This window comes from Carassius carassius, chromosome 18, assembly GCF_963082965.1.
Source record: "Carassius carassius chromosome 18, fCarCar2.1, whole genome shotgun sequence".
NCBI classification, from domain to species: domain Eukaryota; kingdom Metazoa; phylum Chordata; class Actinopteri; order Cypriniformes; family Cyprinidae; genus Carassius; species Carassius carassius.
In genome coordinates this window covers 11,611,102-11,633,121 of record NC_081772.1, presented here as the reverse complement: position 1 = coordinate 11,633,121, position 22,020 = coordinate 11,611,102, and the positions used below count along the sequence as shown (strand labels likewise).

Here is a 22,020-nt window from a genome sequence, read left to right as displayed (position 1 = left end):
GCGTGACTAATACTTATCCATGGTTCACAGTCTGTATTTTTCATAATAAACATATATTCTTTTTTTATCTATGATGTCTCTTGTGCAGTTCAATGCAGTTCATAACCATCCTTGCTGCAGACATCATTGCCCTTTTACACTTGCTTTTACAGTAGCTAGTAGATGGAGGTCAGGCTAATTGCTGCTTCTTTTCTCCAGATGGAGGTGGATGCGGCCGAGAAGCGTCATCGAACACGATCTAAAGGTGTGCGAGGTACAACGCACTCACATAGTATTAGCTGCAGTCTCAACCTACAGCCAAATCCATTCCCATACTTTCAGTCCATAACTGAGACTTTTTTTGCCTTTCACAAATTATCCCTGACATCAGTAATGATGAACCTGAAGAGCCCAGAAAATTAGTCTGCTCATAATAATATGATTCCATTGTGTGATAAAGTTCACGTTGAGATGTTTCCTCACTAATTGTTCTCGCTTTCATGCTTTTTCCAGTTGCCGTGGAGGCTGCACAAGAGCTGTTCAGGTCAGTCTGCAGAAAGCAAAAGAATCATTATTCACTTACAGTTTGCAACCTATTTCATAATGCGATGTATTTATGAGCTTAACAGGATATTTAACTGAAAAAAAAAAATATATAAATGGCAACATTCGCTTTTAATATATTTTTTAAATGGAATTTATTCCTGGGATAGCAAAGCTGAATTTCCAGCAGCCACTGAATACTTCAGTCTTAAGTGTCACATGATCCTTCTGAAATCATGGTAATATGCTGATTCGCTGCACATGAAGCATTTGTTATTTTTAATCAATGTTGAAAACAGTTGTGCTGCTTAAAATTTACGTGGAAACATTTTTTTCAGTATTTTCTGTTAAATATAGTACAGCATTTATGCGTAATAGAAATCTTTTGTATACTATAAAGTACTCACTGTCACTTTTAATTAATTTATTGAATCATTGGTGAATAAAAGTATTCATTTCTTAAAAATGTGACTACCCCAAACATTTAAATGTAGTTTAATTTTGTTTTATAATTTTAAGATCATAAATGTTTGGTGAATAAGCTTGATTTTGATTCATGTTGGCTTTCATGTAGCACAGGATTGTCTTTATGTCTAATTTATAATTACCTAGTACAAAGAACTGACTAACTTAAAAATCTGGAAAACTGACTTTCTTCAACTGGTTTGCTCACAGATGTGATCTCACCTTGCAACTAAAACAGGTGTATGATACAATGTGCATTTCTGTTCAATTACAATGACAGCGGCAAGGACACAAGGGTGTGTGTGAGGCAGCTCTTTAATATATCATCTTTATTATGGAATCAGACTGAGATGAGAAGTAAAAAATCCCCTCTATTCTCTCTCTCTCCTTCCCAATAATCAGGACAATCTGCTTCATCAGCAGGTCCTGGCCTGTAGCTGCAGGCATCTTTAACACCAGTTACTCTCACTGATGGGTCACCAGCTTGATCAGACACAGATCCCTAGCCAGCATGGTCAAGGGGAGATGCAACTCTTATGCTAAGCCAGATATGAGACATGTTCCCATTGAATTTCCTACTCTCTTGCTAAATTTAAGCTTAAAAAATAGCTTCAGGTTTAAAACTTGCACCATATAAAAAGTGACTTTTGAAATTGTGTTTAAAATAAAAAGTATTTAAAATTGTTACTGACCCCAAACTTTTGAATGTTAGTGTATAAATGCTGCTGTTCGATAATATAAATATTACAAAACAATATGCTTTCTAGTTTATTGTGTTGCATAGTGTGAATGCACAATTCAAGGATGCTTCACTGGCTTCACTGTCCGGTACTGGTAGAATGTGACTTTTGATACACAGAAATACCACTGCCAATCAAGTAAATGCTTAATGAATACTTTAGGCAGTCGTTGACACTGTAACTAATGTGGGTAGTTTCATGTTAATGACTAGAATACTTGTTTGCTGCTCTGACCCTGAGCTCGAGTGGGACAGGAGTTCTAAACTTGGATGTTTTCCCTCATGGCTTTTAACTGGCTATGGACCTAAATGGAGCAGGCAGAGAGGAATATACAATATGAAATATGAAATATGGAGCCTGGTGAGTCATCAGCCTGGAGGACACTGGGAGCTCTCTAAATCTGTAATGAAGGCTGATGTGCCACGGTTCAAACATAGTCAGCAAGAATGAGCATATGTGTCTCTGTGTGCGCATGAGTGACGTAAGTCTTGTATTAATTATATCTCTCATCTGCAGCTGTCCCACACCTGGATGTGATGGTAGTGGACATGTCAGCGGCAAATACGCCAGACACAGGAGGTAAGAACCAACCTCTCTTTCATATGAATGTGTGCCCACCACTGAATGTCACTGTAAGGCTGTGAGAACGAAAGCACTTAGCCACTTACAGAAAAGCTCAAGGCCAATAGCACAATTAAGTCAACTGAATTTAAATAAGGCCTACTTTCTTTTCTTTATGTACAGCCTTTTACCAGCCAAAAGTTGTGAAATTGCAGTTAAAAGAAGTGAAACTGCAATGAAACAGCGTTGGCATTTACTAAAGTGAAGTGTCTTTACAAAGTATGATATGTTTTCTGGATTGTAGCGGTTAAAAATGTAATAATTTAATGGAATGGCTTACTTCAGTACTTACAGTACTCTTAACATTAGCTCTCAGTATATTAGCATTTTTTAGCTTTGTACCCTAAAAACTTTCTTCATGTAACTAAACAGTTTGAATTTAGCTGTTGTAGACTTAAAGGGATAGTTCACTCAAAAATGAATCTGAATGATTCAAGCATTTTAATCCATGTCTTCTAAAGAGACCGCTTCATACACTGTAAAACAGATCTTATTTATCTCAATTGTTTGTGAAATGTCATAGCAATTTCTGTGTGAAAATTGTTGTACCATTTTTTTCCCAGTGTACGATGAACTGATTTTTAACATTGATCAACGCACATCCATAGAGGTCTTTAAAAATGATAAACTGAAGGTCAAATGCGCTTGCTTTAAGCAAAAATATCAATGGTTGTTCTCATGTGTCAAGTTGAGCATCTGTTTACTATATTTGATGAGCTTTATATATGCATCATATGTTGTTTGTCAATACAGTCGTGTCTCTTCAGAAGGTTTGGATTAAACCGCTCCATTCATGTGGGTTTCTTTTTTCTCCTTATGAACTTGTTGAACCAACAAAGCTATGGTGGAATGGACTTTCAGTGGAAGGACAGAAATCTTCTAGGTTTAATAAAAAATATTTTTTAAGTTTCAAAGATGAACAAAAGTCTTATGGATTTGGAACAACATGAAGGTGAGTAAATAAAGACAGAATTTGAATTTTTGGTTGGACTGTCCGTTTAAAAACAGATGTAAACGGACAATGGGTCTGGAATATCTAACTCTCATTAGCTCTCGTACATCGAGAATACATGAAGCCTATCTGACGATAGGTGTGACATCATTAATATTGTAATTAGCTTGTCAAGTGTCTAGCAAGATCGTGCTGTTTGTTTCCTGTTTGGCGAAAAGCTTTTTTTAAAGGACAAATTTTGAAGCAATACAAATGGCAACTTTTCACTTACAAGCAGCTTGAGGTAATTCATGTTTATACTGATATAAGTAGAGCGTTTTTAATATTTAGGATTTCATTGCACTATAGCTGCAAAGCTAACAGCATCTGATTTGACAACTGTTGTCAAAGTCACTCTCAGTCTGTTCAGCTTCCATGTTTAACAGTCTCTACTCTTAATGCTATTTACTGTACCTCAAAAGAAATATAGAAAACCAGAAAGGCAGAACAGAAAAGATTGATGGATACGTCTACAGTGTCACCTCATCAGCCAAGCCCTGTGAACCACCAACCAGAATTGCATTTCTGCAACAGACAAATGGTACCTCCAGCAGACATCTCACTGAAAAGGCAGAGAGAGGGCGAGAAAGTGATGAATTACCCCCAAATGGGAGGGTGGGGAGAGAACGGCGCTCCGACTGTGCTCTCAGAGCAAGCTAACATTTGGGGGGCATTTGTGAAAACATTGTGGGAATGGCAGGGTTGTAATAAGGACACTGCGTTACCTGCGAATTCTACACAGCATCTGCCACCCGTTACCACTCCATTTAAGAGTATAATGAAAATACCAAAACAGTGTTTGTCTCCTGCGGCATACATTGGTATATATCACAGCAGAGGTTAATGTATAGCTGCTCGGATGGGGGTTTGAACTGATGTAATGTATACATTGTAAGTTTATGTATTGTAATGGCTTCTCAGGGTAAAACAATATGTGTACATCAGTCTTTTGCACTTCATAACATACGCACGCAATGCACAATTTTTTTTACAATGGCTTTTTACTGCCAGTATTCTTAAAGGTACATTTTGTACATTACTCCTAAAAGGTTCATAGTAGTACCATAGGGGTGCACATTACTATTCTAAGGTACTAATGTGCACCTTTTAAAGGTAGATAAGGTACAAAGTTGTCCCTTCAAAGATACTTCCCTACTAACAAGCTTTTGTACCCTTAAATGTAACATTTTAGCTTTTTTTTGTTAAAACTACAATAAGGTGTCATGTGTTAACAAAAGTATTAACTAACATGAACTAACAATGAACAATACATTTGTAACAGTTTTCATTCATCTATGTTCATGTTAGTTCACAGTGCAGTAGCTATGTCAAGGGTTGACTCAGTATTTTGTTTGTTTTTGATCAGAGACATTTGGGCCTTATATTGTGCAGTGTCATGTGTGATGGTGTTTACTGTGTGCATTAATATATTGGCACTCTGAATTGTAGTGGTTATTTACTGTGCATTTGCATCAAATTTGTAGTGGGTTTCTATTTCTTAATCTGCCCTGCTTGACTCTTTATAGACACCTATTAATGGACAAACCTGGCAACCCGCTTCCTGTTTTATTATTCTGCCCATATTTGGACTGTGCTTCCTCCCTGCTAATGTGACTTAATTAATTCATTAGAACTTGTCACCATGCTCCACCTTTTTGCCCATATTTGGACGACACTTCCTGTGATTTGAGTAACTTTATTATTGCCTCTGCATTGCTGCTGATAATGGCAATTAGTGACTAATTCTCTAACAGCTGGCCATGCCTAGTTTGAAGGAGATAAAAACTGACTCTTTGGAACAGAGAGGGGTCTTGCCTGGTGGCTGCTGTTCTGCTGCCATTTTGTGTTCTGTGCACTTCCCTGCTCTGTACACGAAGCCCAAGTTCCCAGGCATCTCTGTTTGACCACCGGTATACTGCAGCTGGATTTTCTCAACGCTCTCTAATGTTGCCTAAAGGGCCGTAAATATATTTTATTACCACACGTTGTGAGTGTGTGTCCATTTTCTGTGGTGTTGGTGTTCATTGTGGTCGTTTGCTTTTAGCCTCAGCAATACCTGTCTTATGGTTCCAGTGGTTGGCATTGTCCTGAAGACTGTGGCTATCCTCGAACCTCCCTCAACGCTCTCTAATCCTCGAACCTCCCTCAACGCTCTCTAATGCTGCCTGAAGGGCCGTAATTATATTTTATCGTACTACAGTGTAAGTGTGACCCGCTATCTGTGATGTTGGTGGTCATTCGTGGTGCTCTCTTCTAGCCTCTGGATTATCCACCTTGGATCCCTGGGCCCAGTGTTGCTGTGAAGACTGCCTTGGTTACACCGGAATCTCTCTCAGCATTTGCTGTTTGCCGCCGAGAGTATCTTAACATTTCCCTGTGGGTCGGACGACTGCCGTGACCTTCTGGACGTGTCCGCTTGACTTTTTGGAGGGAGGACCGCTGGAGCGAACTGTCGTGAAGCCACCGAACCTTAGCCTCTTTCCAAACGGCTTCAGAGACATCATTTTAGTGAACTCTTCCCCCTACGTAACACTATTTCTAGTTAGTGCTTGCTGTCTCAAAGACTATTTGTTGTATTCACACATTGACTGTCTGTTTTGTTTCTGTGGCTGGGACCTGATTTATTTTATGTAACGTTGGTCACTAGGTGACAGCTAATGTTAACAAATAAAACTTTTGATTTTAATAATGTATTAGTAAATGTTGAAATTAACATTAGATCAATTAATTCTGTAGAAGTATTGCTCATGCTTAGTTCATGTTAAATAATACAGCTAACACTAATGAACCTTATTGTAAAGTGTTAACTATTTTTCTACTAGTGTATTTAAGAGATTTATTTTGTAAAGAAATACTGGCTCATTAAATGCGTCTCACCAAATAGGTAAATACATAGATATTAAATATTAATTTGAATTAAAGTAATTGATTTTGCTCAAATAAACCTAATACAAAACAATTGGCATAGCAATAAGATAAATAAATACCACAACTTATAGTACCATTGAAGTTGCAATGAAATGCAGGTAGTGACAGTGTCTGCGGAGCGATTAAAAAAAGCGCAGCTAATTTGCTTGAGGAACTTTTCCAACAAATGAATAAATTGAATGTTCCTCCCAATTATAATGTCTGCTGCACTGCTACAATGGACAAATGGTGTTGCATTCAAGTTAAAACGTTAGAAATAACATAGAGGTATCCTTGAATGTGCCATTTTCTCGTTAACTAAAAACCTTCCGTGTTGCATACACTTTCTAAAAAAATGTTTCTGTGCATTCTCCATTGTAATGTATCCCTTTTAGCAAATTCAGAGACTCGTAATAAAAGTATGTGTCAGTACAGGTGTGACAGCTATGATTTTAACAGGGTTTAGTAATTGCGTTGTGCAAATTTCTTTTTTTCTTTCTCTTTTTTTCTTTCTTTTTCTCCTCTTCCTTTCCATCTGTGACTCTGTCTCTCATTCCACTTTCCTATTTTCTATTCCTCTTCGCGCTCCTCCTCCTTTTTATCTTCCCCACATCTTGTCTCTTTGTTCCTCAACCTTTCCCTTACTCCTTCTGTGGCTCTCTTTCCGTCCCTTTTTCCTGTCTTCTTTCTCCTCCTTTCTGCTTTCCCTCCCTTTCTGATGGATGACTCACGTAGGCTGAAGCCCAGGGCTGTATAATTCAGGGCTTGACAGGTAGCACTCACTAAAAGAATGGGAACTGAGCCAAGAGCTGGTGGCAATGGCCAGAGAATGGTATAGCTGTATGCTTGCTCTCTCTTTCTTTTTTTCTTCTTTTTTTCATCAATATAACACCCTGCCTGCTTTCCCTGCTCTACACAAGTCTAGTCTCTCCTCCTTTGTGGTAGCCACAATGCACAGGTTTTAATGCCAGCTCCTTTCATCCACCATTGTATTTTCTCCCACCAGAAAAACAAAGAGACAATGTAGATGGAGAGTTTTGTAATGTGAAGTGTGAAAGGCCAATACTGGGATGGAAAAAGCATGTTGTACTAAAGCTTGTGGGAGAGACCATGAAAAACCTACACAATTTTTACATTCAAATGGAGGATAAGCATATATTTCTGATAATAAACAACAGACCTTGACATGTCAGTTCATTATTTTTTTGGAAATGAGGGGGAAAAAACAACTCTCAAAGTTTAAACTTTGATTCAGCTGAGACATGTTTGTTTTCATTGAGATGTGGTCTGAATGACTGTTTAGATAGGTACATAAATGAGTTACGCAGTTCAACTTTGCTCTCAAACAGCTGTTTGGTTGCGGCACAAAATGTCATTCATAAAAATTCACAATGGTTAAAATAAAATAGATGTGTTTAAATGCCGAAAGATGTTTGAATCAAAGAGGGACCAACTTAACAGCTTCAAAATGATCAGAAATACCATAGCATATTTTTAGAGCTGCCATTTCCATTTTTTTTTCTTTCTTTCTTTTGTTAGAACTGGGAAAATTGCCACTTTCAAAATTAGCAGTAACAAAGTCAGGTCAGAAAATATAAGTCTGTGCATTGGTTATTTAAGAACCACTCTCATGTAAAATGCTGTTTGCACTAATGGAGTGTTTTATCAACATTAATGTCTTTTGGGTTGAATGGAAGTCAATGGAACTATGACCACAGCCATTCGATTGCTGCGACAGAGCTGCTGATGGATCCCTTTGTCTTTTCCCTTCTCAAGAGTTTATTGAGATTTAGCATGATGGGCACCTACAGACGGTGTTCATTTATTGCCTTAGGCCATAATTTACACTTTTGTTGTATGTAGCAGGGATAAATCATATTTGTGTGCCGGTAACTCACCAGCAGCATGCAAACAGATGGGCTCTGGACTGTGTGGGTGGCACATGCAGTTTTGTCCTCTGTCTTCTCTTCTCGCTCACTCGCCTTTTTTTTATGGATCTTCAGGTTGCAGTCTATGTGGTCTGTTGGCTTTGTGCTCGTCAAGTCATTCTAAATGATCTGTGCTATACTGTACATTCCAAGGGCTTATTTGTTATGTGTGAGAGGTTTGTAATTCGCCCAAACTGTTAATTCAACTGTGAGGACGAGCCAGGTGTCTCTTCTATATACTGCTATCAGACAGCAAAACATGGATATTTCCAATTTTTTGAACTTTGGACCTGTTTTATAACCCCAAGAGTTTACTTGCAAGCAGTACAAATAACGTTGAATCTTTTGTGATGCAGCGTGTCAAATTTCTGATCAACTAGACAATCTTGTATTTAACTACAGCTTCTGTGTTTGAATATTTTGATATAGATTATTTCATACTGATGATATATAGTCCATTGATATACTGTAAGTATTACTTACGCACGTCTGTTTTTGCTTCTAAACAGATTTTCAGGCTGTGCGTTTGTTTTCTACAGCAGGTGGCGCAAAATGACTGTCTTTGTGTGTGAGTCATTGATTGATTCATTCAGTTGATTTGTTTAATAACATAGATTCAAGTGGCTGTCTTTAGTGAGCTGTTGAATGATTCATTCAAATTATTCATTCATAAACACTGATTCATTAAGGAACAAAACAAGTGACTGCCTGAATTCAGAATTTCATTCTAGCATACTACTATTGATATTTTTGCAATATGTTTATATCATAGAAATAATAATAGTTGTATTATAGTATGGTGTTATGAATTCAGCAACTGTCACTGAGTCATTGAATCACTCATTCAGACAATTTGTCTAACAACACTGATTTAGTAACAAAACAGGTGACTGGCTGAATTCACAATACCACACTAGCATATCAATTTTACTACTTCTGCCATATATTTATATTATAGAAATAGTAAGAGCAGTATGCTGTTCCAAGAAGTCAGTAATTCGGTCATTGATTCAAATGATTTGTTCAATAACATGCATTTTTTCAGAAGCCAAACAAATGGCTGAATTTCTTGCTTATTCTGCCTTTATACGTCAGAAATAATAAGAAAATAATAAGAACAGTTTATTCTAAATTCAGCCACTTTATGAGTAAGTCATTGAATCAACCACTAATTTGAATAATTAAAAACACTGATTCATGCAGAAAGCATGCTTTATGTGAATTCATTTTATTTCATTGTTTTATTCATAGTGAATGGTTGTTTGTGCATTCCTTTATAATGATGTACTTCCATTACTAATATAAGTCTGTCTTTTTTTTTTTTGTAAGATATACAGTATACATTTGGCAACTATTAAGCAGTAATTAGGAGTTTACTGAAGCAAAAGTCATGGTTAATAGTTAGTTAATATTGAGAACTGGTCCCCAAACTAAACTGATGCCAAATATATTTATATATTTTTGTGTTTTCATTATGAACTAAAGGCATTGTTCCGCGAAGAAATGGAAAAATGAATCTGAAATATCCTTGCACTCTTTCATATTGCTTGCAGTGCAATTTTTGCTCAATATTCAGATATTTTCCCTGGCCATTTTAGACAGACCCCAGTTTGCTATACGCACAGAAGTTCCTGATATGTGTACCTGTGTGATCTTAACCCATACAATATGCCTTTATAATTAAGAGAGCTGCTTTTCCCATTGGATAAATCATGTAGTTTCCCTCTTTCTGTATTGCATTTCCATCCATCTGATTTCTCACGTAAATCCGAACCTGTGTGAATGGCAGACTTATGCCTCCCAAGACATGGCGAGATGTAAAACCCCGCTCCAGGGTCAGATTTCATGAGCTTCTGCTGTAAATTGAACCTCCAAGGACATAATCACCGCAAACAGCCTCTCAGTGTGGCAATGTGATGGTACGCCATGTTTTTAGGCAGAGGGGGACCGGGCTTCGCAGTTGCAGAGAAGGCAACTGAGCTGCAGAGACAGAAAGAGCCCTGCAGAATGCACAACACCAGGACCTCCTTTGTTCTGCTTTTTGGGAGGGCGCAGAATGAAGGGAGGTTAGCAGGGAGATGTCTGTCAGGCTCAGAATCACTGATCTCTCTCGCTCTCTCACTCTGTCTGTCTGCTCAAATATCAAATCCCACTCCTGAGGGGGAGATCACCATGGTGACAGCGCCTTGCCACGCATGCCTGTGGATGCTGCAGTGTAGGAGCACGGAGCCACGTGCTCCTATGGCAACTCGAACACGAACAGCCAGCTGTAGCTGCTGAATTCGCCTCCATGGCCCTATGGTGTAACACTCTGTGAGAACATACCTGGTGCCACAGCAGCTTGAATTCACAATAGACTGCAGCCTGAACATGCTCTTGGTATTCGGGCCAGTTAAAACCAAAGAGCATTTATGTTGGCTAATCTGAGGTCTCTGATTGTAACAGAATGACTATTTGTTATAAAAAATAACTTTTATTAAAAATATATTGCATGTTTTTAGAAACAGACAGAGAAATGATTCTCTTTCATCATTCTGCCACTTTGACAGCAATATTTATTATGACGGTTGTTGTGGAAGTGATCAAACAGAGCAGGTCCAGGCTAATATTCTGGCCATTGCTGGTATTAGTCAAGTTCATCAGAGGATTTATCCACCAGGAGCTGTCTGACTGAAGTCATTATTTTTCCTGGCCGTTCTGAAAGGCTCGCAGATCTCTCTCACTCTCTCTCTCTCTTTCTCACTCTCTCTCTTGGCCGTAATTACCTTAGTCCCACTCAAAGCCTGCCTCCGCTGCTCCCGTATTCAAATGTGGTTTAATTACCTGTGGAATTTTAATTGGCGTGGCCTGCCAGAGGGAAACGCGAAGGTGTCCAAGGTCATTCCAAATCGTTCGCGCAACGCTCTCACATACACAGACGACGCTGGCTGCCTGCCCACACAACACACCAACACATAAAAGCACAGCCTCTATAACCAGCACCTGCTTCAAACAATAAAACAATGAAGAGAAAATAGGCACCTAACACCAACAGGCCGACTGATGTGTTGTAGGGTTATGAGGTTGAAAAATTTGATTTTATGGACTCTTTTAAGACACAGTGGCCAATATGACATTGTTAACATAGTTATTGTTAATACTATAAAATCCTAATTAATGACTATTATAGTGCAGATTTTAAGGATTGGATTTGCTTTAATATGTCCAATAAGCTTTCAGAATATCTCTGTCATTTTGTTTGTTTATTTAATTTTTTTTTTTGTGGTGGTCATCATAGGTTGACATTTAGGGGGACCAACACACACACACACACACACACACAACTTTTTTATCTGATTTTGTTCCCACCATATTCTAATGCTGTGAAATCATTATTGTTTTAAAACTGGTTTCCATGCCTTTTTTTTCAGGCTGAACCCTTGTCAATTATACAGAATTATAACTCACATGCAGATTTTTATTTCCAGCAGCCCTCTGTCTGCATGTCCTCATCGGAGGATGTGAAAGATAACTGCCTGCAAAAGGATCTGAATTTAGAATGTTTTACAGTCTGATGAGCCCTGAACAAGCACAACAGCCACAAGAACAAATTATAAAAACGTTTTAATTGTTCTCTCGGCATTCAAAATGTGTGTGATGGCTTGCTTTTCTGATTCTAGCCAACCTAGTTTATATCTACAAAGCCTCAGTCTACTGTGAATCACAGTTGTTAACAGAGCTAAAGGTTTGAGGTTATGAACCTAAAGGAAGCTCAAGGATAAGGTTAAATTAATAAAAGTATTAGCAATCAGAAATATATTTTAAAAAAGAGTATTAAGGCTAAGGCTATAATGAGCTTTGCCTTGTTTATATTTTGGAGGATAAGTCTCATAAACGAGTCTTGGTGGTTTAGGAATAGTACGTACTGTCTTGTGGGACTAGAGTTCAAGCAGCATACTCCTTTACATGAATAAATGTGCCAGTGGTTATTAATGCTTTGTTATGTCTTAAATAATTCTAATACTTCTTATCTCTGAAGTCTGAGCTTTGACACAGACACCCTTCGCAGATTCAAGGTAATTTTTCAGAACTGTTGAGCATAATTCTCTGGGTTTTCGTTTTCATTTTTTTGTGCAGTGTGTATGGATGCCCCTTGGCTAAGAAAAGGAAAACCCAAGAGAAACCTACGCAGGAGCCAGCTTCCAAACGCCGTCCATTTCTAAGCATGGCTGATGGAGAGCCCACCATGTATGAAAGTTATGAGGCCATGGAGGAGGGAGAGGAGAGGGAACAGGAAGAAGTAGAGGAAGTGGAAGAAGAGGAGGGGGAAGGGGACGATGAAGAAGAGGAGTGTTCAGATGATAATGACGAACTGGGAGAGGAAGAAGAGGATGAGGAAGATGGAGAGGTGGAGAGAGAGGAGGTAGAGGAGATAGAGCAAATGGAGGAAGAGGTAGAAGAGGATGAGGAAGTGGTGGAGGAGGATGGGGATGACGAAGAGCAGGAAGAGGATGAAGAGGAGGACGATGAAGATGAGCATGAAGAAGAGGAATACTATGAAAATCAGAGTCATCAGCAAGGTAAGTCTTCTCTGATTGATTGCATATTCTCTTTTCCAGAACATCTGTATAGTCATGGAACAATGGTCTTAAAACATGAAATAATAAACTATATATGTTTGAATAATTGAAATATCTTTATGACTTTTATGATCTGATGATTTTCAAGAAGCTTGATTTATTATTCATTTGTTTGTTTGCTTGCTTGTTTGTTTTTAAGAACTCTAAAAAACTTTATCAAGTCTGATCATGTTGAAGGAACGTTCTATTGTTGTTATTATAAGACTTTTCAGAGAGCCATTACACAATATTAGCCAAAACTGTGAGTATGTTCCCAGTTAGCTAGGCTCAGTTAACACTAAAAGTTTCATAAACATTAAAAATGTTCAGTTTTTTTATGTTTAAATTTTTTTCCTTGGTTATATGAACATTCTGGAAAATGTTAGGAGGAAATATAATGTTTAGAATCTACAGAGGTACATGTTGTTGCTCTGACACACAGAATGCTTCATGAAATATGAATCAAGGGCAGCTTATTGTAGGTCAACTGACATTTCGGAGTATAACTGACAGAATATGCAGTCATTCAAGTCAATGTTTTATTTCTAAAATTGCCTGTTTTAGTTTCAAGTCATACATTATGTGTAATTTGCTGAATCACAATGAAATCTACATACACCCTGCCGAGAATGGCCGGCCTTCACCATCCTAATTAATGCGAATTTTACAGCATGGGACAATTCAACTCCCCTTTCGCAATTGAGGGAAAGCAGATGTGACTGCTTCCTTAGTATGCGTCTCACCCTCACTCTCTGGTGTCCTCAATCGCTTGTGACAGTGCTTCCAGAGTAATAGAGAGAAGAGGCTCTCTGAGTTATTAACTTTGGCCCCCCTCCACACATGCACGCCACCCTTCCAGGAGGTGTCAAATACACTCAGCCCCACCCCACCTCCCCCCCACCCCTCCCTGGTGAAAATGGGCTCCTCCTGAGGATATTTCTGGCTCCAGAAACAGAGCACCTCATCCTCTGCTTATCCCTGCAGTCTCATCTGCCTCTGTCCCAAATACTAGCAACACTAAAATCTTTTCAGTACAATTGAGAGGCTTTCAGAGCAGCCTGTGCTGCTTACATGTTATAGAACACAAATATGTCTGGTGTTACATTTAAAAGGCTGCCTGATGATTCATGTACCATATTGCCATTTCTCTAAAATTCATCTGTTTCTATTGCAGAATACTCAAACATATTTCAGCAGCATAGTTGCAGTTACCATCTTGCTAAATTGCATTTGATTTTTTAAATCAATTTGTACCTGTGTCATCGAGCTGTACATGAAACCCTGGTGTGACATTTGTCTTAGATTTGCTGCATTAATGATATCTTTCATGAGACGTTACATTTTCATAATGATAGTGTTCATGCCACTTCAGATTATAGAGAGGACTGACATTTCGTTTGTGAATTTATTATACCGCTCAAGCCACTTTCTTTTAACAAGGTGGAAGGCCCTAGTGTGCAATGTATTTGAGGTGCAGTTTAGAAATTTTCAATCTATTTCAATAATCCATTTAGATAATCTATTAACTATGAGTAACTTTGCCACTACTTGTCAACTAACTCTCATTAGCATATTAGTAGAGTAGTGGTGGACTGTTAGGCTAGGGTTAGTAGAATAAGTTGACATGCAGAGGTGGAAAGAGTACAAAAATATTCTACTCAAGTAAAAGTACCATTACATTAATGAAATTTTACTTAAGTACAAGTAAAAGTACCAGTCTAAAAATCAACTCAAGTAAAAGTAAAAAGTAGCTCATTTAAAATTTACTCAGAGTAAAAATTACTTAGTTACATTTTAACAGTGGGAGGGAGTCAAAAATGGGACAGGCCAAGGGTGTCAAACTCAGTTCCTGGAGGGCCACAGTCCTGCACAGTTTAGATATAACCCTAATTAAACACACCTGATCCAGCTAATCTAATCATTTAGGTTTATTTGAAAACTACATGATATGTGTGCTGGAGCAGGGTTAGAACTAAACTCTGCAGGGCTATGGCCCTCCAGGAACTGAGTTTGACACCCCTGGGATAGGTCTATTAATCTCAAACTAGTTGTTTTTAATTAAAGGAATCAGTTATTTAGAATAATAAAACATTTGGGCTGTTACCAGGCAAATCAGTATCAACAAACTCATCTTTTAATGCAGAGGAAATGCAGAACATTCATTGGAAGTGGCATTTAGATGTATTACACTGTTTAGTGCAGGACAAGAATGCATTTAACCTGCAGTTACAAATGCATGAATAATGTTTTGATATACAAGACATAAAATGTTGAATACTCATTTGAAATGATAAGAAATTAATTATTTAAAAAAAATCAAAAGATACTTTAAATGTGAAATTAAAATGGCCAGTATGTGTCAGCCATATATATGATATCTATGGTGTCAGCAAGTCACTGTTAATAAGTGAGTCATTGCGATTGAACCGAATCATTTAAACGGTTGATTCATTCAGGAACGAAACACTGTCACGTTGCTCAGAGACGCAAAACTGTGCTTTGGTGGCTGTGTTTGGAATTATTTTCTGTTGTAGAAATAGAGCTAAAAAAAGGCAATATGGTGTCTAAAACGCAAGTCTCTTAATTAACTTGTTTACTGAACTGTTATATATATGTATGTATATATTCATGATGATTTTTGGAGGAAAAGATGGCATTCTTTGTGTGATTTTGATTTAATATATGAAATTATATAAATATGTGAATTTTCTGCCCCTATATCTTCAATTTTGTGATCATTCTAAATGCATTTTAGGAGACTGAATCACACAGTGAAAGAACGCACTATAAATGCGCATACACATCATTAAAACAAAAAATATGATATTATCGCAGACGATATATATAGCACACTCCTCACCACTGTCTTTTTGGCTAATTTGTGCAAGACCTCTTGCTAAAATGTCAAAGCTTCATTTTAACCACCAATGCAACGATGCAATTATTTAGCTTACCTCTAAATTCTTGCGAAGGGTTGATGTCTTGTCGAGATTTTATAAGCTGCTAGTTTGGTCTTCCTAGGCAAGTACAGCTTACACTGCATAATAGAGCATACATATGGCCAGGGGTTCGCTTCATTTCCTTTGAGTTCAACTTCAGAATATGACGGGGTTTCGTTTTCAGCGATGTCTGCACCACTAATGCCTGTTTTGACCGTCTGCATCTTTCTTGTGATTTTAGCGCCAGTTTGCCCTCCTGCCCATTATTTACTGACGTACTTTCCAGGGAGCGATTTTTTTTTTTTTTTTACTCAGTAATTAATGTGTTTTAAAATGTAGCGAAGTACAATACTTTAAACAAAATATACTTAAGTAAAAGTAAAATTACAGATTTAAAAAATTACTTTAAAAAGTATTAGTACACAAAAAAGCTACTCAATTACAGTAACGCGAGTAAATGTAATTCGTTACTTTCCACCTCTGTTGACATGTAATCACAAAGCTACTTACAAACAGTATAATTTCTGTTGGAGGAACATCAAAATAGAGTTAGCAGATACTAATACTCTAAAGACTGGTAGGTGACTGATAGTTGCAAAGTTACTCGTTTTCAGCAGAATGTCTAAAGTGGACTATCAAAATAAATTGTTTTTTAAAAAAACGTATTTTTCGCATTTAACCAACAAATTGTTCTCTTTTCTCTTCAGATGACTATTATTCCAGTGGTGGACAATCAAAATCCAATCAAATAGTTGAGAAGGACAATAACAATAACAACAGCATTAACAATGAGGAGTATGAGAATTATGACGAGCTGGTGGCCAAGTCCCTTCTCAACCTTGGTAAAATCGCAGAGGATGCTGCCTACCAGGCCATGACTGAATCAGAGATGAATAGCAATTCCACCAACAGTGCAGGTGAGGATGATGACGAGGATGAAGATGAAGGGAGCGAACAAGGAGGTCATAAGGGAGAGTTGAGCGTTGACTTGAATAGCGATGTGGTTCGCGAGACCGTGGACTCCCTGAAACTTCTGGCCCAGGGACATGGGGCCGTCCTTCCCGATGAGGGATACGCAGATGCCGGGTCTGGAGATACTGGCTCAGCTGGTCACATTAATGGACGGGGCCATGCAGATGAGAGTGAGGAAGAAGTGTGTCTCAGTAGCTTGGAGTGTTTGCGCAACCAGTGCTTCGACTTGGCCCGCAAACTTAGTGAGACCCAGACGTCCGAGCGGTCCATGATTGAGGACCAAGTGCAGCACCACGCCAAACAGCAGCAGCAGCTTCCAATGCATCACATGCCCAGGTATGACAGCTGCCAGATGGACCAGCACAGACCTCTTGAGAGGAACTACTCAGACATGGTCAATCTGATGAAACTGGAGGAGCAGCTCAGCCCTGCTTCAAGAGGCTACCCCTCTAGCTGCGCCCAGGAAGGGGATGAGGACACTACGTCAGTGGCCTCTGAACGTTCCGATGAAGCTTTTGACATGACTAAAGGCAACCTGTCGCTGCTGGAAAAGGCCATTGCTCTCGAATCTGAGCGTGTCAAGGTTATGCGAAACAGAATGGCATCAGAACAGATGGTGGCTCGGAGGGACAATCAGCGTCTTCATGGAGAGCACAGCCCAAGGCTGAGCAGCAGTACAGAAGAACGCAAGGCCCGACTCCATCATGATGGCGCAAAAAGAGCATATTACCCTAAAGGTAAAAATCAAACTTCTGATGAGATTTTGCATTTCAGCAGAGATTTCAGTAGATAGTTCCCCTTCAGCACACAGAATATGTAAGTCATATTCTGCCACTGAGGAATTAAATAAAAAAGGTCTTAGTAATATTTTGGTAATTGTGAGATATAAAGTCAAAACTGTGAGATAAAAGGTCTGAATTTCCTTATTTTATTTCTTTAGTTTTGGTAAATGTGACATTATATCTGATGCGGCAAATGCGGCTTTATTTCTCCTAATTGTAATGTTATATATCACGATTTGTCTCACAGTGTGGCTTCATATCTCACAAATGTGGCTTTGTTTTTCCTAATTGTTATATAATACCTCACAATGTGACTTTCTTTCTCATAAATGTGACTTTATATATACATTTTTATTTATTATTCTTATTCCCACAATTACCTTTTTTTTATTCCTCCTATTTGTGTTATTTTATATCTCACATTCTGACTATTTCTTGTATATGCAACTTTATATATTCCAATGTGACTTTTTATTTCTTACTTTAAACATCAAGTTTCCATTAAGGAGTATACTTGCACAAACAGATTTTTGAATACCTTTTGAATATGAACATAATTGTCTCGTCCTGAAAGCTGTTGCAGCATTTGTTCCCCAGTGTCTTGGGTCACTTAACATTCCTTCACACATTTCTCAGATGGCATTGATGACTATGGGGTCACTTTGGTGAGATGGAAGCATTTTGGGGCTTGTTTTAAACACTCAGGTCACCCTGGTAGCGACTTCCATAATGGCAGCAGCTTATGCTGCTAAAATAGGCTGACATGGTAACATCAGAGACTTACCTTGTCAGGCATGAGTAATGGCAATCTGCACGGCCCGTTAAGAAAGCAAATCTCATCCCTTGGATCCCATACATGGTTTGTTACCTCAAATCCTTCCCAATCTACACCCACTACCTTTTGGAATGAGCCATCTTATTGTCCTCTGATATATCCAGATATTAGCAATCAGAAACTATAGGAGCATATCAATATCACATTTAACAAATGTACTTTATAGTGTTGAGGATCCTCAGATCAACTCTGCTTACCAAACCTAACAGTTCTTTCTGTCTAGTGCTTTAAAAGGTTAATCATTTGTCTCTGCTCAGATTTAGCATTTTTCATTATGGAGAGCATCTCTGTGCTTCCTATCATAGAGCAGTTTGCTGTTGTTTTCAGTGCACGACCACAGCAAGTCAGAGGGTCGTGTAATTATAGAATTACACCATGATTTCACACCTCGTCTCCAGAAACTATTTTGGCGCTAATTATTGGACCATCGTTATTAAACATGTCGAGTAATCTTACTGTTCTGACTGACAAGGAGCATTATTATTGCATGTTTGAAGAGTTATACTGCAGTTATTTTTGGCTAATAAAAGAGGGAAGATATTACAAATGTGTTCACAAAAAAATGTGTAAACCGGTTTGAATAACAGAGAATGCATGCACTGATAAATGTATCCACGATTTTATCATAAACTGCTGTTTGGTGGTTTTCCCTTTCTAGTCTCATGGTAGAAGCTGTGCACAATGTGAACCAAAACCAGTGAAAGCTGAACATATTTTTCTTGCAAGTTTTCATTTGCAAGATAAAATTGCAAAAAGAAACGTTAACCTATTTAACGGCAGGAATATGAATTGGTTGCTTGTAATATCAATAGCACACATGAACACGTTAACCTGTACTAAAATGTCTTTGTAGAATAAAATAGTATGTGATGAAATCATTGATACATATATATGTATAATGTAAAGACTCGGATAGCTATTTCCTCACAATGACTGCCTCATTTTAAATCAGCTCTTTTTTTTCTCAGTGCGTACAGTTGTATATTTCATTTTTATGAAACTATATTATATTATATTATATTATATTATATTATATTATATTATATTATATTATATTATATTATATTATATTATATTATATTATATTATTGGCTGACATTGAACTATGAAATTTTCCTGATAGGCTACACGTTTATTATAAGTGCTTATAGCTCAATATAATTTATAATTTAATGGATGTCAGTTTTACTGAGAATATATATATATTGAACTTAGAGAAGTACGACTTGAAAAAAACTTGTTCTACATATCAGGGAATAAATAGATGTAATTAATTGAAATTAATGATGTAAATCTTTTTTATATTGTCCTACTAATGAAATTCCTCTGTGCCGTAACTGTTACAATTTTTAGAATTACAATCCAACACAATCTCAGCAACAAGTCTCATTCAAGCTATATTCTTTATCCAGTATCCAATTTCAAAGTAGACAGACGACGAGTGTTTGAGAATAGCTGTAACAGGAGCATAAATGTTATCACAAAGAATCCAGCAGGTTAATGGGATTTGCTTACTGTGCCTGTAACAGGATCTGCCAATAACTGTCTTTGCTTACAGATTCAAGGGGAGAGAAAAAAGAAAGCAAATGTCCAACCCCGGGTTGTGATGGCACGGGCCATGTCACTGGACTCTATCCTCACCATCGGAGCTTGTCCGGCTGCCCCCACAAAGACCGCGTGCCACCAGAAAGTAAGCCGAATATGAATGGCCATTTGCACATTGGTTCCCATTCGTGTTTGTTACATGCCATCTGTGCTGCGGGCATGTTTTGAGTTCATTTCCTCCTCCACCCGAAGCAGTGGCGCTCTTTCTCATATGAACATCCTCTGCTTGTCTGGATGTGCTGATTGGTGCTTATTTGTAATTTTAGTCTGTTTCTCAATATGGCTGCAATGATCTATCAGATACAAAGCAACTTTTTCATCACTACCTCCGGTCACACCTCTAATTGGATGAGGATCATGTTACAGGCGGGTTCTGATGAGTCAGTTTACTGCAGGCCCAGAGACGTAGCGCTGCAGGATGTGTCATAGACAACCTAATGGCTAGACTCATTTAATTCACCAAAAATAAATCAGCTTTTATTAAAGAGAGGTTTCTTTTCCTTGTACGCCAATGCTTTCACACAACGTGCATGCCATTAACACAATGCATGCCTAGATTCTTCTTTCACCATATGGTGTGGCCGTGATTAACTTTATGATTAACTGATTTCAGCTGGAACGTTTCTTAGGAGCATGTGCATGCTGTTGTCACTGAGCCCTTTCAGCTTAATGGAACACAAGGCTTTCATACTCACTCTGGATCCTCCTAACCTTCTCTCGCCCTCTCCTCTCTGTTTGTCCAAGTTCTTGCAATGTATGAGAATGTTCTAAAGTGCCCCACGCCTGGCTGCTCGGGACGTGGCCATGTAAATAGCAACAGGAACTCCCACCGCAGGTGAGTAGCTGGAAGGGATGTGGAGAGAAGAAACAGTCAGCACTGTGGGGACTGATGTTCCAGTCTTTTTACACACTTTATATAAGGAATAAGAAGAATACGTAGATTTAGATGGAGCCTTGCTTTCAGGAAGAAGAAGAGGGACTGATTTGTTTATTTTGTACTGAGCTTGGCTGGATCGTAGAAACGCATAGCTCTAGGCTCAAATATTTTATTTGCACATTGGCACTTTTGACATGCAGACTGGAGATTCAGGATTCGGTTCCCACATGGAACAAGGGACTTGGTGAACATTTGAAACCTTAAAAAAAGCATATATATATATATATAATAAATATGGTAATATAGTTACTGTATGTAAGGATACTGTATATAATACAATTATACACACACACACACACACACACACACACACACACACACACACACACACACACACACACAGATATATATATACTGTATGTGTGTGTGTGTGTGTGTGTGTGTGTGTGTGTGTGTATAATTGTATTATATACAGTATCCTTACATACAGTAACTATATATACAGTTTCATGTGTGTGTGTGTGTACCAAAGACATTTTTAATAATAATAAAAAAACAATTCATAAATAATATATTAATAAAAAATTGCAATGTTCTCTACAATAATACAAAGAATAATTGTATATGCATAAGAAGCTAGAGAATTTAGTATCTTAAGAATGAGAGATCAACATGTACAAACACTCACACTTAAGCAGTAAAGATGTGCCTCCATGTGCATATGGTGTACATTCAGACAGATGCAGTCTCCACCAGAAGTTGCTGCAGGCCATGTTATATGGAACAGCTCCTATGGGACAAGCACACACACATACACACACATGCGCACACGCTATTAGAAAGGTTTAGCTGAAGAAAACAAAACGTATAATAGTGGAATATAAAAACCTTGTACAACATATATGGTTTGTCTACACATTCCTCATCGCATGGTTGTCACGGCAACTCAGCATAGTGACAGCCGTCCTTCTGTCTGTCAGTCAGCACTTACTTTTTTCAAATTCCATTCCAGTAAAGTCACAAGTACTTTTATGCTTTATGTGTTTCTGAAATTTCAGGGCGTTTATGTTTGTATTTTTGTGTCTTAATGGTTATTTTTTTATTTTTTGAGAGCGACTAAATGGATTCCATATATCCCGAAAACAATAAGAAAATAGACGATAAGATGACAGTTCCCAACCATACAAAGGATTACATAGAGAGAGAAGACGTCAGAAAAATGAGAGAAATGAGACAGA

General features: G+C 38.0%; 1 protein-coding gene across 5 annotated transcripts in view; it reads left to right on the top strand.

Annotated features, from left to right (window-relative positions):
- The window catches only part of LOC132092378 (myelin transcription factor 1-like protein), a 54,651-nt gene that overhangs the window by 18,741 nt on the left and 13,890 nt on the right, over window positions 1-22,020 (top strand). For 4 of the 5 annotated variants that reach the window (XM_059498596.1, XM_059498599.1, XM_059498598.1 and 1 more), the window contains exons 3-9: window positions 199-253; window positions 493-523; window positions 2,244-2,306; window positions 12,291-12,733; window positions 16,419-17,420; window positions 19,859-19,990; window positions 20,650-20,740. In XM_059498596.1, the coding sequence (XP_059354579.1) occupies window positions 199-253; window positions 493-523; window positions 2,244-2,306; window positions 12,291-12,733; window positions 16,419-17,420; window positions 19,859-19,990; window positions 20,650-20,740 (1,817 nt within the window). The remainder of the gene's footprint in view (window positions 1-198; window positions 254-492; window positions 524-2,243; window positions 2,307-12,290; window positions 12,734-16,418; window positions 17,421-19,858; window positions 19,991-20,649; window positions 20,741-22,020) is intronic. The other variant, XM_059498597.1, reaches the window with a different exon arrangement.